The sequence below is a fragment of the Mastomys coucha genome, unplaced genomic scaffold (genome assembly GCF_008632895.1).
Source record: "Mastomys coucha isolate ucsf_1 unplaced genomic scaffold, UCSF_Mcou_1 pScaffold3, whole genome shotgun sequence".
Taxonomy (NCBI): domain Eukaryota; kingdom Metazoa; phylum Chordata; class Mammalia; order Rodentia; family Muridae; genus Mastomys; species Mastomys coucha.
In genome coordinates, this window is record NW_022196909.1 from 6,385,368 (window position 1) to 6,400,414 (window position 15,047).

Sequence of the window (15,047 nt, forward strand, 5' to 3'; positions counted from 1 at the left end):
CTAGGATAAAACCGACTAGAGTGCCAAGAAAAAGATGATTGGCTGTGGGCCCTAGAAGTTACACGGTTCCCCTAGCAAGAGCTGGGAAACCGCTGAATGATCAGGTTTTGAAATACGGATTTTGCATTGTAAAGAAAGAAGATTAACCTATCAGGAAGAACCGAGCACATCCAATTACCAATCAAGAGCGGGGGAAAAAAGCCAAAGCCAGAGATACTCAAGCACCAAAGAGGACGTCACTCTTCAGCCTCTGCCAATAAGCCGAGGCAAGGGGCGGGGCAACCAGAGGATCAATTGCCCAAGAAAACAAACAATGTGTAGTACAACTGTCTGAACCCGAGTCCCAAGCTCCGTATGCGCCGGAATGAGCTCCTGAGCGAGGCTCTCGTGATGTGCTTCCCGCTTTTCTAGCCTAGTGGCAGTCAGAGCCGGGTATCTCCTTCCCAGCTCTGCAAAGGCTTCCTTCTCGCTAGCTCCCACAGACTCTCAAAAAGCCTGCTGCAACTTTGCGCTACAGTTTACAGGAACTGTGTGAGTCGCGCGCTACCTGAGGGGGTGGGGCGGCGGCAGTGCGCAGGCGTACATGCCTTGCGGAGGCGTGGCCGAAAGGCCCAAGGAACTCTGGGGATTGTATTCCTCGCGCCCGAGGAGGTAGCACGGCTCACGAGCCCGCTTGAACTACATTTCCCAGGATCGCTCGCGACCCTGGGGCGGGCTGCTTGGTTCCTTAATGAGTTCGAGAAAGCCGCGGCGCGGCCCACCAGGTTCCAAAACAAGGAAATGAAGGGAGGAGGCGGGACTGTGGGTGCCTGCGGGAGCCGCCGCCGCCGCCGCGGAGGAGGAGGAGGCGGAGGAGGTGGCTGCCGCGGCCGCCGAGGAGTCCCTTGCTGAAGGCGGACCGCGGAGCGACGGGCGGCGCGCGCGCGCCCGAGCGACGGCTGTTGGAGAAGTGGAGCGGCGGCGGCGGAGGAGGGACTGAGTGGCGGCGGCCCCCGCGTCCCGGTTTCTCTATGGGGGAAGCAGACAATGGATTATGATTTCAAGGCGAAGCTGGCGGCGGAGCGGGAGCGGGTGGAGGATCTGTTTGAATACGAAGGGTGCAAAGTGGGACGCGGCACCTACGGGCACGTCTACAAGGCGAGGCGGAAAGATGGGTAAGAGCGCGGGCGGGGAGCGGGCTCGTCCGGTCCCCTCCGCTGCAGAGCCCCGGAGGGCTGGGTGGGTCGCGGAGTGACGTCCCGGGGCCAACTCGGAGGCAGAGGTGCTGCCGTCCCTCGCTGGCTGGTCGCCCCTCGGAGTCGCGTAGCGCAGCCCTGTCGGGGGCGTCGGTCCCGCCTGGAGTCGCGGGCTGCGTGCTTAACAGCGGGCGGCGGGACGCGGTGGAGACCGCGCCTGGAGGTGGAGTTTAGGGGTCTGGTCCCGGGGGACCCTCCGGAGGGCTGGGCTGAAGAGTTACCGGTTTGGCCCTGTGCCGGTGACGGTCGTGGTGGAACTTCCAATCGGCGCAGCGCCTTCCCGGGGCGGCGGTTTGAAAGCTCGCGGGGGCGCTTCCCGTCGTCTGGTGGTCCAGAGCTTGGGGTCCTGCCTGGCCCCTGGGGTCTGACTCCCTCGCCAACCCAGCCTACATCCCTGTTGTTTGTTTACCTGGGGACTTAGGGATCCTGCTTCCAATTCCCACATTTTAATATTCTGAATTCAGCACTCTGAAGGTGGACCCTGGAGAGAGATTAATTGTATATTACAAGATTTAAGAGTTCTCTGGTTGCTTACCTTTCCTGCCTCTTGGCTATCTTAGGTATCCCTTTCCCTCCCCTTCTAAGATAGGTTTTCTGTGCACCCTGGTTGACCTGGAACTCAGAGATCCGCCTGCCTCTGCTTCTCAAGCACTGTCATTAAAGGCGTGCGCCACCACACCTGGTCCATTTCTCTTTCCTTCAGGAAGAGTATTATTCGTATCCTCCAGTTCCCATCCTCTGTCAAATGGCTGTGAGCTTTGGTAGTGTTTATTGAGAACTTAGACCACCAAGAGCAGAAAACGGAGTGACAGGCTTGTGCCAGCACCATCGTTTTCTTAGTTGAGGGGGACTGTAGGAATCTCTTGGGACGTCCTTATGGATTGTTATGTCAGTAAAAGACAAGTTGGATAAAGCATCGAGAATGTCCCCTTCGGGCCAGAGGGCAGACCGGCTTGTAAGAGCTGGCCCCGGTGGAACCAAACTTCAGGCCTGGGAATGGTGGGTTTAAAGCCGGCTGTCCCCTTGGCTCCCTGGAAATGGTGGATTTCAAGCTGCCTGGCTGTCCCCTTGGCCCCTTTTGGGAAGGAACTCCTTTCCCTTAGGTTCTGTAACTTAGACTCAGACGGCTTTCAGACGGTAGGAAAGGGGGGCTTTATGATTGCAGTGGAGCAGTTTTGAAAAGCAGGTTATCACCACACCTCAGATTGAAAGTGCTTCTCGGGGCTCCTCCTCCCCACTGCTGTGATTTGATATGATTGGTGAGGAGCTGCAGCGTCAAAGCCCGCAGTGCATGTGCTACTTCATAAGAAAAGAACCAGAACACAGTCATACGAAGGGTTTCATACATAGTTCCTGGAAAATTCCAGGTAGTGTCCAGGTAGAACTGTACAGGCCAAGCTACTCAGTTGTCGGAGCTGTTCCTTTTAATTACCATGTGTCCTCAAGTGCACACCAGGAGCTATAGGGAACTATAATTAACTTACACTTTGTTTTTGGAATAGCCACTCTACTGGTTAAATTGATATTCCAGTGAGGATCTTCACAGGATGTTTGGGGAGAGCAAATCCAGTGCTATTATTTGCACATTGTTGTTACATTGTTGAGCCGGATTTTCCCTTATCTCCAGAGACTGTGCTAACTTTGTTATACTCTTAATCTAGAATAAAAAAAGTTTTAATTAAAAATATCTTAAAATATTATCATTTGCCCTGAAACTTTGAGAAAAGTTAACAGTTCTGCTTCTGAGCTGCATAGAATGGGTGGGATTACAACAGAAACTGTTCTTGTTTCTACTTCTCAGTAAGTCTCTATAATAAGGATATTGATTAAAATACACTTATTCTTTGAGTAAAATTGGTAAAGTAGAATACATAAAATAAAGTCAGTTTTTGTATTTTCAAAGTAGAATTAAAAAACAAAGCAAAACAAAACAAAAAAACTAAAACACTTAGAGCTAGAGGCAGGCATAGGTGGATCTCTGAGTTCGAGGCCACTCTGGTCTACAGGTGGAGTTCCAGGCCAGCCATGGCTACACAGAGAAACCCTGTCTCAAACAAACAAACAAACAAACAAAACAAAACAAACAAACAAAAACCCAGCCAACAAAAAAACACTTAGAATATGAAAATATATTTTCAGACTATTATATCACTGTATCACATGTAGAACAAACCATGATAGGCTGGCTGGTGGCTGGCTGGTGGCTGGCTGGTGGCTGGCTGGTGGCTGGCTGGTGGCTGGCTTTCTTGCTTTCTTGCTTTTCTTGGGCTAAGGCCCTGATTCAGATTCCTGGCTTTACACTAAATGTTCAAGTCTCTTGGGATTTGGTAGTGGGATTAGTTTTATGTTCATTACTAATCAGCAATTTGAAAGAACAAAAGGTTTTAGTGGTAGTTCTCAAATGTGTAGATTTGGATAGTTAAGGATTTTATCCTCTGGTCATTCTAAATTACAGTTCCCCTCCTTTTACATTTTATTTTGGTAAGCTTGGGAAAAAGAGTGGTGTGATGCTATTTTAGGGAGCAAGAGAGATGAGCGCCTGCTAGAGAGAAAATTCTAGTGTATATAACACTTGAGTATACATGTATTCATATATGTATATGTACACACACATAAATGTACACTAACATATATAATAAAAATTGTTAGAACTTTAGAATAACATCGGAAGAAATAACTGAGTAGGAAAACCTCTGCTTATGCCTTAGTGATAGCCTACAGATTGTTAGTTCCTTCAAAATGAGATTTTCTTTTTTTGTTGTTTTTTTGTTTTTGTTTTTATTTTTGTTTTTGAGACAGGGTATCTCTGTGTAGCCTTGGCCATCCTGGAACTCACTCTGTAGACCAGGCTGGCCTCAAACTCAGAAATCCGCCTGCCTCTGCCTCCCAAGTGCTGGGACTAAAAGCGTGCGCCACCACCATCTGGCCAAAATGAGATTTTCAAATGAGATTCAAAATAGGGTATACCATGCAGTGTGAATTTATAGCAGGCTAGAAATGTAAGATGTGTCTGAGCTTTTCACCTTCATGTATTTAATTGGTACATACAGATTTTCATGCACAGTGGTACTTCGTGATGTTTTGATCCCTGTGTACATTGTACACTGTTTCAGTTTGGGTAAAAATGTCTCCTCAAACACTTAGCATTTCCTTGTGTTGAAACGTTGGAATTGTTGTGTCAAGCTTACTTGACATGTTGAATATCTTAGGATTACATACAGTTTCTTTTCTATTCAACATGGCACTGTGGCTTATTTCTTCCAAAGTGTTTTCCCTTAATAAAAATGTTTCTCATTAATTTTTTATTTGGAAGGAAAAATATTGATCCCCTGTAAAAAGTAGTCAGGCTTGCACCCTCAAGATGGCACACCTAGTGAGAGAGTGCTGCCAAGCAAGAGGCTTGAGTTGGTTCCTGGGGATCCTCACTGTGCAAGGACAGACCCATTTCCACAAAATTGTCCTCTGACTTCCACACCTGTGACATGTGGGTGCTCTCTCCCTCAGGCAGTCAAAGGAAATAAATGCCCCCCCCAAATCAGGCTTAAAATTAATTACCTACAATTTACTTATTAGAACTATTATGTGTGGACTATGGCATGCTCATGGAGGTCAGGAGACAACTCTGTAGCAAGGATCTGGTCTACCTTCACATACGTTCTGAGGGTTGACTTGAAATTGCCACGCTGCTGTTAGCAGGCAGTTGCCTGCACCTACTGAACCTTTCTGATGGCCCAGATTTACTTCTTGATGTTGGGGTCCAATGCAGAGGCATGGGAATACTGCGCATGCACTCTGCCACTGAGCTATGCTTTCAGTTCTAGGATAGCTTAGTGTTTTTTAGTATGAGTAAGCATTCATAAGGTTTTTCTTCAGTAGTGAAGAGTTTCACGCTGCCTGGGGATGTAGCTTAGTTGGTAGAATGCTTGCATAGCACACAGTAGCCTCTGGGCTCGACACTGTATAAACTGTACAGACTGGACTTGGCATAATACCAGTGCTTTGGAAATGAAGCCAAGAGGATCAGATGTTCAAGGCTGTAGTTGGCTATATATGAGTTCCATCTGGCCTGGGTCACGTGAGACCCTATTTCAAAAAAAATTGGGCATAAAACTTTATAGTGACAAGTCTGAAGACAGTATTTTTCTAGTTAGGAACACTTAATTATGACTGATAAAGGAATGCTAAATTCTTTTCATTAAAAGGGTCATAAAAACCTGACTCTGTGGCACAGGATTCTATGTGAAGAGTTGGATTTCTAAGACTAACTGAAAACAAAAGGTTACTTTGACAGTTTTTGAAAGGTACTTGGTAATCGAAAGTGGAACGGCTGCCAGAGTTCTTAAGAGTTTCAATTTTGTCTTAGGTTTCAGCTGAGAACTATGGTATGTACACGCATGTTTCAGTGTTTCAAGAAGTCCTTCACAAGTAGATGTAACTACATATAGATAGACATGGATAGACACGGACGAATAGGTACAGTAGCATCTGCCTGATTTTAGTGGAGTTCCCACAGTTGGTTTCTAGATTATCATGTTTGCATTTTGATTGGCTGCTCCTGGAGATTTAGGTTGTTATCTCTGTGATAATAAAAGTATTTTCTCACTGTTAAGAGCTTTAGGTTATCTAGCTCAACTGTCTCTTCTTACACAGGAGCTCAGGGCTCCAGGAGGTTGGTAACTCACTGTCACGCAGCACTTAAGAAGCCTACAGCCTAGACAGGAGTCTTGTATTTATGCATTTTCCATCCTAATGAGCAGAGAGCAAAAAGGCCACTTTGCCTCAACCTTCTAAACACGCATTTCATGCAAACAAAACAAAACACCAACCAACCAAACAACCAAACAAACAAAACAAAAAATAAACTCTCAAATCACCCATATCAGAAATATGGGGGGCTGGGTGAGATGGCTCAGTGGCTAAGAGCACCGACTGCTCTTCCTAAGGTCGTGAGTTCAAATCCCAGCAACCACTTGGTGGCTCACAATCACCCACCTGGCCGGGCAGTGGTGGCACACGCCTTTAGTCCCAGTACTTGGGAGGCAGAGGCAGAGGCAGGCGGATTTCTGAGTTGGAGGCCATCTTGGTCTACGCCAGGGATACACAGAAAAACCCTGTCTCGAAAAACCAAAAAAAAAAAAAAAAAAAAAAATCTGACACCCTCTTCTGATGTGTCTGAAGACAGCTACAGTGTACTCATTTATAATAGTAAATAAATTAAAAAAAAATGGGGAAAAAAAACTACAGGAAAAGAACATTGAAAAAAGTGCAGAAGAGACTTATTTGGGCCCAAGGCTCCGGAGCAGCAGAACATCAGAGTGTGTCTGCATAGCCGCTTATCTTCCTGACTTACCCTGGTCCTCTGTGTCACCACTGTGGCCCTTCCTCTGACTAACACAGCCACAGAACTGGTGTCTGCCTTTGGTCTTTTCTCACTGTAGACTAAGATCCAAGTTGCTGCCATTATCGTTTTTTTTCTGAAAATAGTCAGGTATCTTTTGTTTAGGAAAATTATACATTTATTCTTATGTCTAGAAGGATTAGATCTACCCTGCAGTCCCTTAATTTGACATCAGAAGACATTTGCAGTCAGATCCTGACCAGTTCTTCTTTTCCAGTTCATTGAATTGATTTACTTTTGTTTCTAGGAATTAGGTCTTCCCTGTTAGACAGCAATGGTTACCTCGGGTGGGGTTATCGCTGATGGTTTACCTTTTTTTTTTCTTAAAGTTTTATTACATTATAATGAGAAAAGATTTTTCATTATTAAATTGTTTGTTGAATGCTGGTTATTGAACCTAAGTCCTTTGGATTCTGAGTAAACACACATTACTAATTTATATCCTGGTCCATCTTAATTTTTTTTTTTTTTTTTTTTCGAGACAGGGTTTCTCTGTATAACTGTGGCTGGCCTCGAACTCAGAAATCTGCTTGCCTCTGCCTCCCAAGTGCTGGGATTAAAGGCGTGCGCCACCACCGCCCGGCTATTTAATTTTTAAAAATGTATGTCAGGCACTGTTGCTCTTGCCTTCAATACCCAGCAGTCTGGAGAAAGTAGACTGAGCTCTGATTTTGAAAATAGCCTGATCTATTGAGCCACTTCCAGGATAGCCAGGGCTACACAGAAAAATCTTGTCTCAAAATCCAAAAAGAAAAAATAAAAAGAAAAAAAGAAAAGGAAAAAGAAAGAAAAAGACAGAAAAAGAAAAACAGCCTGTAGTTACATTTTATTTACATTGTATATCTCTATGTACACAACCAATCATATGCATGTGGAGGTCTTGACAATGTGCAGTAACTTTTTTTATTGCATTATAATGAGAAGAGTTACATGGTTTCAATTTATCTGAATTTGTTAACATTTAAAAACATATTTTAAGTAAATAGAATTAAATCACATTCTTGTTTTTCTTTTGTACCCCAACTCCTCCCAGAGACCTCCCCCTTCAATACCTACAATATCTTTTTTGTCATATTTTTAAAATTTATAAAATATTATAACAATAAAAATGAGTGTTATAAAAGTTTGATATGAAACAACAATCAATTTAACAGTCTTATGTAGATGCTTGTCTACGACAATACTGAAAATATATGTTTTTCTCAATATAAATTTTAAATAACTCCAAACATATTAACTGTATATTTCAAAATAATACATCACTACTAATATTTTCTTAAATGAACATAAATATATAAAGTGTTTTTGTTTGTTTTATATTTAATAGAGCTTAAAATCTTAGCTCTTACTGTGGTAACTTGATACAACAGTTACAAATGTCAAGCAAAGCATTCAGTCTCACTCTTTATTGTTCTCTTACAAACCCCCTCCCAATTTAATTGTGTACATTTCTTTTGGGTATATAAATAGTTTTAAGATATGTAAGTTGTTCTGAAAACCATAGTATAGTGTAAAAACATGAAATAAACAATACTACTAATAGAGAGGCTGACATAGGAGAAGCAAGATTTCAAGACCATTATGTTGTACACAGCTAGATATTGTCATGAACAAACAAGCTGAAAGTGTATATGGATTGTACAATGTTGGAGCTATTTCTCCAATTACCAAATTAGAGAGACCATTGGATGACAGTCAATAAATTTATAATTCCTCATATTTTTGGATTTCAATAGATTAGGATATGTTGGTAATATTAATTTTCATATTAAGATAGTAAGAAAAAGTAATTGTTACTTCCTGTGGTTTTTGCTGTAAGAGGTGGAATTAGGTTTGTGTGGATTTGTTGGAAGATTACTTTCTTGCTTCTAGGGTGTAGTTTTGCTCCTTATGTTGATGTTTTCCATCTATTATCCTTTATAGGGCTGGATTTGTGGAAAGATATTTTGTAAATGTTGTTTTGTCATGGGATATTTTGGTTTCTCCATCTATGTTAATTGAGAGTTTTGCTGGGTATAGTAGCCTGGGCTGGCATTTGTGTTCTTGTAGGGTCTGTATGACATCTGCTCAGGATCTTCTAGCTTTCATAGTCTCTGGTGAGAAGTCTGGTATAATTCTGATAGGCCTGCCTTTATATGTTACTTGACCCTTTTTCCCTTACTGCTTTTAAAATTCTTTCTTTGTTTAGTGCATTTGGTGTTTTTATTATTATGTGACAAAAGGAATTTCTTTTGTCATCCAGTCTATTTGGAGTTCTATAGGCTTCTTGTCTTGGATGGGGGTTGTCACTGACAGTCCTCTTATTCCATTTTCCTTATCCTTACATATCTGGCCACCTCTTGTTCATATTTCAGTACCCAGCTCTATTTGCTTTCTGCCAGAAGTCTCCCTTTAGTCATTCCATGGACTTAGCTGTGCCTCTGTTCCTCCTTACAGATATAGTTTCACTATTATAGATGTTACAGTCTCTCAAAGTTGTTAGCTTCAGTGTCTAGTACACTGTTGGATATATATATATAGACAATCACAAACTGTGTTGAGTTGTGTGGAGGGGCACATACTCCACCCAGCACTCAGGAGGCAGAGAAAGCAGAAATGGCTTCACCTCCAGCCTGGGCCACATAAGACCCTGTTGGAAACAAACCCAAATTGTTGAATTTTAAAAATTCTATAAGGTGGTAACATGTTCTTCATGACCTTAAGAACAAATTGAAATCACACACACACACAGACACACACACAAATGTGCAGATCAGAGACTCACAGAGATCCCTGTCTCTCTCTTCTGGGTGCTGGGATTAAAGGTATGTGCCATCACACCCGGCATGGAACGTTGAAATGGTGATGTTATATGACATAGATGATTTGATATATTTCCATAGGACTAACCAGGGGTTTTAGGCTAACGTAGTCTCTGATCTCTCCATTTAGCCCTTCCGAGCTAGCATTACAGACACAAACCTGAGCACCTGGTTAATACAGGTCAAACCCAAGGCTTTGAGTAGGTTAGGCAGGCCCAGGAGTTACTTTGCTATATTTCCAGCTCTAGAGCTAGTCAGTCCCCTTTCCGCGCCCCCAATCTGTATATATTTTTTTTTCTAAGAAGTTATATGTTTAATTGCCTCCCTTTCATGTTGAGGCAAAGGCTTGCTCTGTAGCCCATGCTGATCTCAAACTCCTCATCCTTGCTACAGACTCCAGAGTGCCGGGTACACAGGTGCATACTTCTGTACCTTACAGTTTCTTTTAATAGACGTGGATAAAGAGCAGAGGTCTTTTGGAATAGTAAGCACTTTTCCTTCTTAGACCAAACCAACCAGTTTTTGCTAGTGTGTGAATTCTTTCTTCTGTGCTTTTAATAGCTATTTCATAGCCATGCTTAGAAGATGTCAGACTCGTACATTTTAGGAATTCTTTCTTGATATTACAGGTTTATGATTAAAAACGTACTTTGAGCATTTAGTAATTGAAGTGAATGTTGGTTTATATTTAATTAGCTTATTTCTGCAATATAAACTTTCTAAAACTTCATTTTTGAGGCCTAAGGGAAATAATTTCTCAAGGACTTGATAGGAGCCATGGTCCTGAGACTGTGTGAACAGCAGCAGCTAGCAAACATTTTAGGCGCGTGCAGCCATCTCCGCTGTGCTTATTTACAATCGAGTCTGAATAGATTGCTAAAGAATACCCATGTTTCCAGAATAATGTAAAAGGAACCACTCCATGGTTTGAAATGAATTGAAGATTTTCAAAAAAGTATTTTGTGGGCTGGTCGATGGTTTAGCAGTTAAGAGCACTTTGTTACTCTTTCAGAGGGCACAGGTTTCATTCCCAACACCCACTTGGTGGCTCATTATTATCTGTAACTCCAGTTCCATGGTACCCCATGAATTCTTTTGGTCTTCATGGGCATCATGCAAGAATATGTACATACATACATACATACATACATACATACATACAGGTAAAACACTCATACACAAAAAATAAAAATAAATCTTAAAGAAGACCGTGTTTAGTTAATACTTGCAGGGGCATGGAAAAGGAGGCAGTGTGATGGTCTTCCTGTCTACACTTGCCTCTGTGGAGGCTGCTTCTAGAGTGTGACGATCTTCCTGTGGTACACTTGCCTCTGTGGAGGCCGCTTCTAGATGAGTTTTCTTTTGTGTATGTATCAAGCATGCTGTTTGATTTGGTAAATGCTGTGGTCTGCATATTTCTCTTTTTTAACTTTTATGACTCAAAATCATTGCATATCTTACATACAGACATATCTTAATAGTTTTATTGTTTTCTATTATATTGACACATGATTTAGCTATCCTTCTTGAAGAAACTTTAGAATTGTTCTAGTTTTTTTGCTAGTACTAACACTAGTGAATATCCCAGTAAGTGCAATATTAATATGTAAGTTAAATTCCTAGAATCTCATTACCTTTGGAAGTAGTGACTTGAAATTGTTTGCTAATACTATGAAATATACAAGACACACATGTAAACAGTGGAGTTAAGAAGTGGCTTTTGAGATATTGAGAAGGATAAGTAATGAATTCTTTGTTTGCTGCAGGACATGCAAGTTGCTTTCAGATACTCTTGTTTTAGTAATACAGAGTTTTAACTAAAATGAATTTTAAAAATTTTTTTTTTAGGATTTTATTTATTTTATGTATATGAGTACACTGTAGCTGTCTTCAGACACACTGAAGAGGGCGTCAGATCTCATTACAGACGGTTGTGAGCCATCATGTGGTTACTGGGAATTGAACTCAGGACCTCTGGAAGAGCAGTCAGTGCTCTTAACCTCTGAGCCATCTCTCCAGCCCTCTCCCTTTCTTTTTCTTTTTCTTTTTCTTTTCCTTTTTCTTTTTTGGTTTTTCCCGAGACAGGATTTCTCTGTATAGCCCTGGCTGTCCTGGAACTCACTCTGTAGACCAGGCTGGCCTCAAACTCATAAACCTGCCTGCCCCTGCCTCCCAAGTACTGGGACTAAAGGCATGTGCCACCACTGCCCAGGGTTAGAATGAATTTTAAAATACAGTACATGTCAGTGTTGATGAAGGAAGTGTTTCTACTTTTTGTCACTTTTGGGGACTTGATATTCTGGATAAGAGGTTAATAATGTGATATTAAATGGTGAACTTGTTTTTTGAACAATGCTCAGTATAGTATAGTCTGGCTTAGAAGTTGGTACAGACTATTTTAAGTTAATATATTACAGTTTGAAGATTTCTTGGTGCTATCATTAGAGTTAGAGTATTTAGATCTTTTTTTGAATATTTGGATATTAAAAACTGAGTTTTGCTCAGTGTGGCAAACACCTTTAATCCCTGCAGTGGACCATAGAGTCCAGCAGATCTTTGTGAATTTACCTTGGTATACATAGCAAGTTCCAGGCCAGCCAAAGCTACATACTCGAAAACAAACAAACAAAAACCTCCCAAAACCATGAATTCCCACAAGGCAGTGTTTATAAAGGGTGAACTGTGATCGCGTCGTGTCGCCGGACAATGTTAGTACTTCCTCTTGGTTCCTTTCTAAAACAGCGTGACAAGGAATGTTATTTTTAGAGTGCATTTTAAATTTAAGTAACTAACTCAGCCATTTCTTAAAAATAGCATTTTTGGTCTGGAACCAGGCAGAGTTAGCCAACGATGCTATTTTAAAGATTTTGTCCATGTATAAATAGCTGACCGTCCAACACTTCCTGTAATAGCTGTTTGGAGCATGCACTGTGCAGGATGAAAGAGCATCTCAAGAGAGAGCAGGGTGTGATTCAGGATGCAAGTGTGTAGCAGGTTTGAGTTGTGCAGGAGTGAGTGATGGCTCTCAGAAATAAAAGCCCTTAGAGTCATTAGATAATTGGTATCTTATAAAATGTCTTTAATTTCAAATATAATTAGTCCTCTTGTGGTGGGGATCAAAAAATACAGTAAGTATTACTACAAGGAAAGCTCAGCTTTCTTGCTGAGACTTTAAACTGTATTTTCTGCATAAAAATAGAAAAGGAAAGGGTAGTTTATGATAAATTACTGGGCCTCAGCGACAGCTTTTTGTCTGTGTATCTCTGTACATCATGGACTTAGCACAGCCCTCAGTTGCATAGGGCATTTGTTATCTGTAGTATTTAGGTGTGATGTTGTACAGCCTCAAGATACGTCTGACAGCCCACAGGTGCATAAAGCTTTTCAAAAGAAAGCCATTTATAAAAACATTAGAATTCAAGGCCATCCTCAGCTACAAAAAGAAGTGCGGAGAGAGGGAGTTGAGGGAGAAAAGAGGGAAGAGGAAAGTTCCCTAAGCATCATAGATCTACATAAACAAATATGCAAGCCAATTAAAAATGAAGTTGTGGTGCACACCTTTAATCCCAGCCCTGGGGAGGCAGGTAGATCTCTGAGTTCAAGACCAGCTTGGTCTACAGAGTGAGTTTCCCCAGTGTTTTAGGTCACTTTTAAAGACACAGTTAACAGTACCCACACTGCAGGAGGCCAGGAATGCTGTCTAGGCTGTGAGCTTGAGGTTCTGGGTTTAGTTCCCAGCCCTGTGAGAAAGAAAGATTTTAAGGTACAAAATGAAATTTAAGTTTTGAGAAAAGCAATGCTGTTGCATCCTGCTTTTGACTTATTACTGGTGAGCATATTCAACTTATTATCTTTATAAAGATTTATCTAATTGGTATGTGTATCTATTCTGTATATGTAGGTAGTGCCCTTGAGACTAGAGGAAGGCCTGGGGCTTTGTAGAGGTTGAAATTACAGGTGATTCTGAGCTACTGGACTTGGGTGCTAGGAACTGAACTCAGGGTTTTTGGGAGAGTGACAGTCAGTCCCCTTTAACTGCTGAGCCGTCTTTCTAGTACCCCCTGCCACCATAAAGAATTAAACAAAACTGTGTGTATGCTTGTGTATGTGTGTGACTGTGAGCACGTGTGCCATGATGTATATGTGGGGACAGAGGGCAATGTGTGGGTCTGTTCTTGCCTCCCACCATGTGGCTACTGGGGTTGAACTCAGATTGTCAGGCTTGCAGGAGAGCACCTTGAACCTTCTGAGCTATCTCACTGTCGCTGACCCTTGAGCTTATTTAACAGTCATTTTGAAAATAAGTATGCTGCTGTCTTGACAATTGCCTGTTATTTGAGCTTGCAGGATCTGGAGGAGGATCCCAGGTCAAGGGCAGACTGGGTACAGAAAGAGCAGACAGACCCTCTCTGCCTGTTTCCCAACAGCTACCCTTCCCACCACCAAAACCAGTACAAACTTCCCAACAACAGCAACAGCAACAGCAACAGCAACAACAACAACAACAACAACAACAACACTATAAGTAATCCACTAGGAAGGCAGAAGTTATAATACAGTTTTTAGCAACAAGAGTTTACCACCTTTCATGTAGACATGGTTCTCAAGTTTCCTAATGCTGGGACCCTTTAATACAGTTCCTTGTGTTGTGAGACTCCTCCCGCCCCAATTCTTTTTGTTGCTACTTCATACTTGTCATTTGCTACTGTTATGAATTGTAATATAAATGTCTGGTATGCAGGATATCTGATATGTGACTCCTGTCACATAAGGGTTGCTTAACTTCCAGCAAACGGGTCATGACCCCATAGGTTGAGAATTGCTGGTCTAGGTGTTAAATATTCACAGCCACCGCTGACAGAGCTGACCTGAGTGCTAGGCTGCACTGCACTGTGGTGTCCCTAGGGAATAGAAAATTGTGGGACCACCAATATGTGTGATTTATCATTGACTGAAATTTCTTTTTTTAAATTTTTTTTTATTTTTTAAGATTGATTTATTATTATACATAAGTACACTGTAGCTGTTCTCAGACACACCAGAAGAGGGCATCAGATCTAATTATCGGTGGTTATGAGCCACCATGTGGTTGCTGGGATTTGAATTCAGGATCTTCGGAAGAGCAGTCAGTGCTTCTACCTGCTGAGCCATCTTGCCAGCCCCCTGAAATTTTATTATGTAGCAGCACATAATAGGATCTTATGTAATGTGCAGAACCAGTGTTGTTGATCTTTTAGTAGAAATACTTTCGTTTTTGTTCTATTAAAATCAGTAAATAATAGCTGTACACAGTAACCAAACCTTCAACAGTGTAGTTGTACATAAAATGAAAAGTAAAAGCTTTCCGTTTTACTGTCTTTTCCCAATTTTTCTTCACTTCTCAGAAGTAAACACTACTGTTAGCCCCGCTTTATTCTATTATATGGTGCAGGATCAAACCTGTGGCTTTGGGGTCCTAGTAGATGTCTAGGCTGGTAAAGGTGCTTGGTGCCAAGCCTGAGTACCTGACTTCAATCTCCGAGACCTACAAGATAGGAAGAGAAACTGATCCCACTGACATCCACACATATGATCCCACTGACATCCACACATGACCCCACTGACATCCACACA

General features: G+C 42.0%; 1 protein-coding gene across 2 annotated transcripts in view; it reads left to right on the plus strand.

The window, feature by feature from the left end:
• The first annotated feature begins 696 nt into the window (after positions 1 to 696).
• Positions 697 to 15,047, plus strand: part of Cdk19 (cyclin dependent kinase 19) — a 155,919-nt gene continuing 141,568 nt past the window's right edge. Inside the window, exon 1 of one of the 2 annotated variants that reach the window (XM_031348460.1) lies at positions 697 to 1,154. In XM_031348460.1, coding sequence (XP_031204320.1) covers positions 1,027 to 1,154 — 128 coding nt within the window. In that variant the 5' untranslated portion in view covers positions 697 to 1,026. The remainder of the gene's footprint in view (positions 1,155 to 15,047) is intronic. The other variant, XM_031348462.1, reaches the window with a different exon arrangement.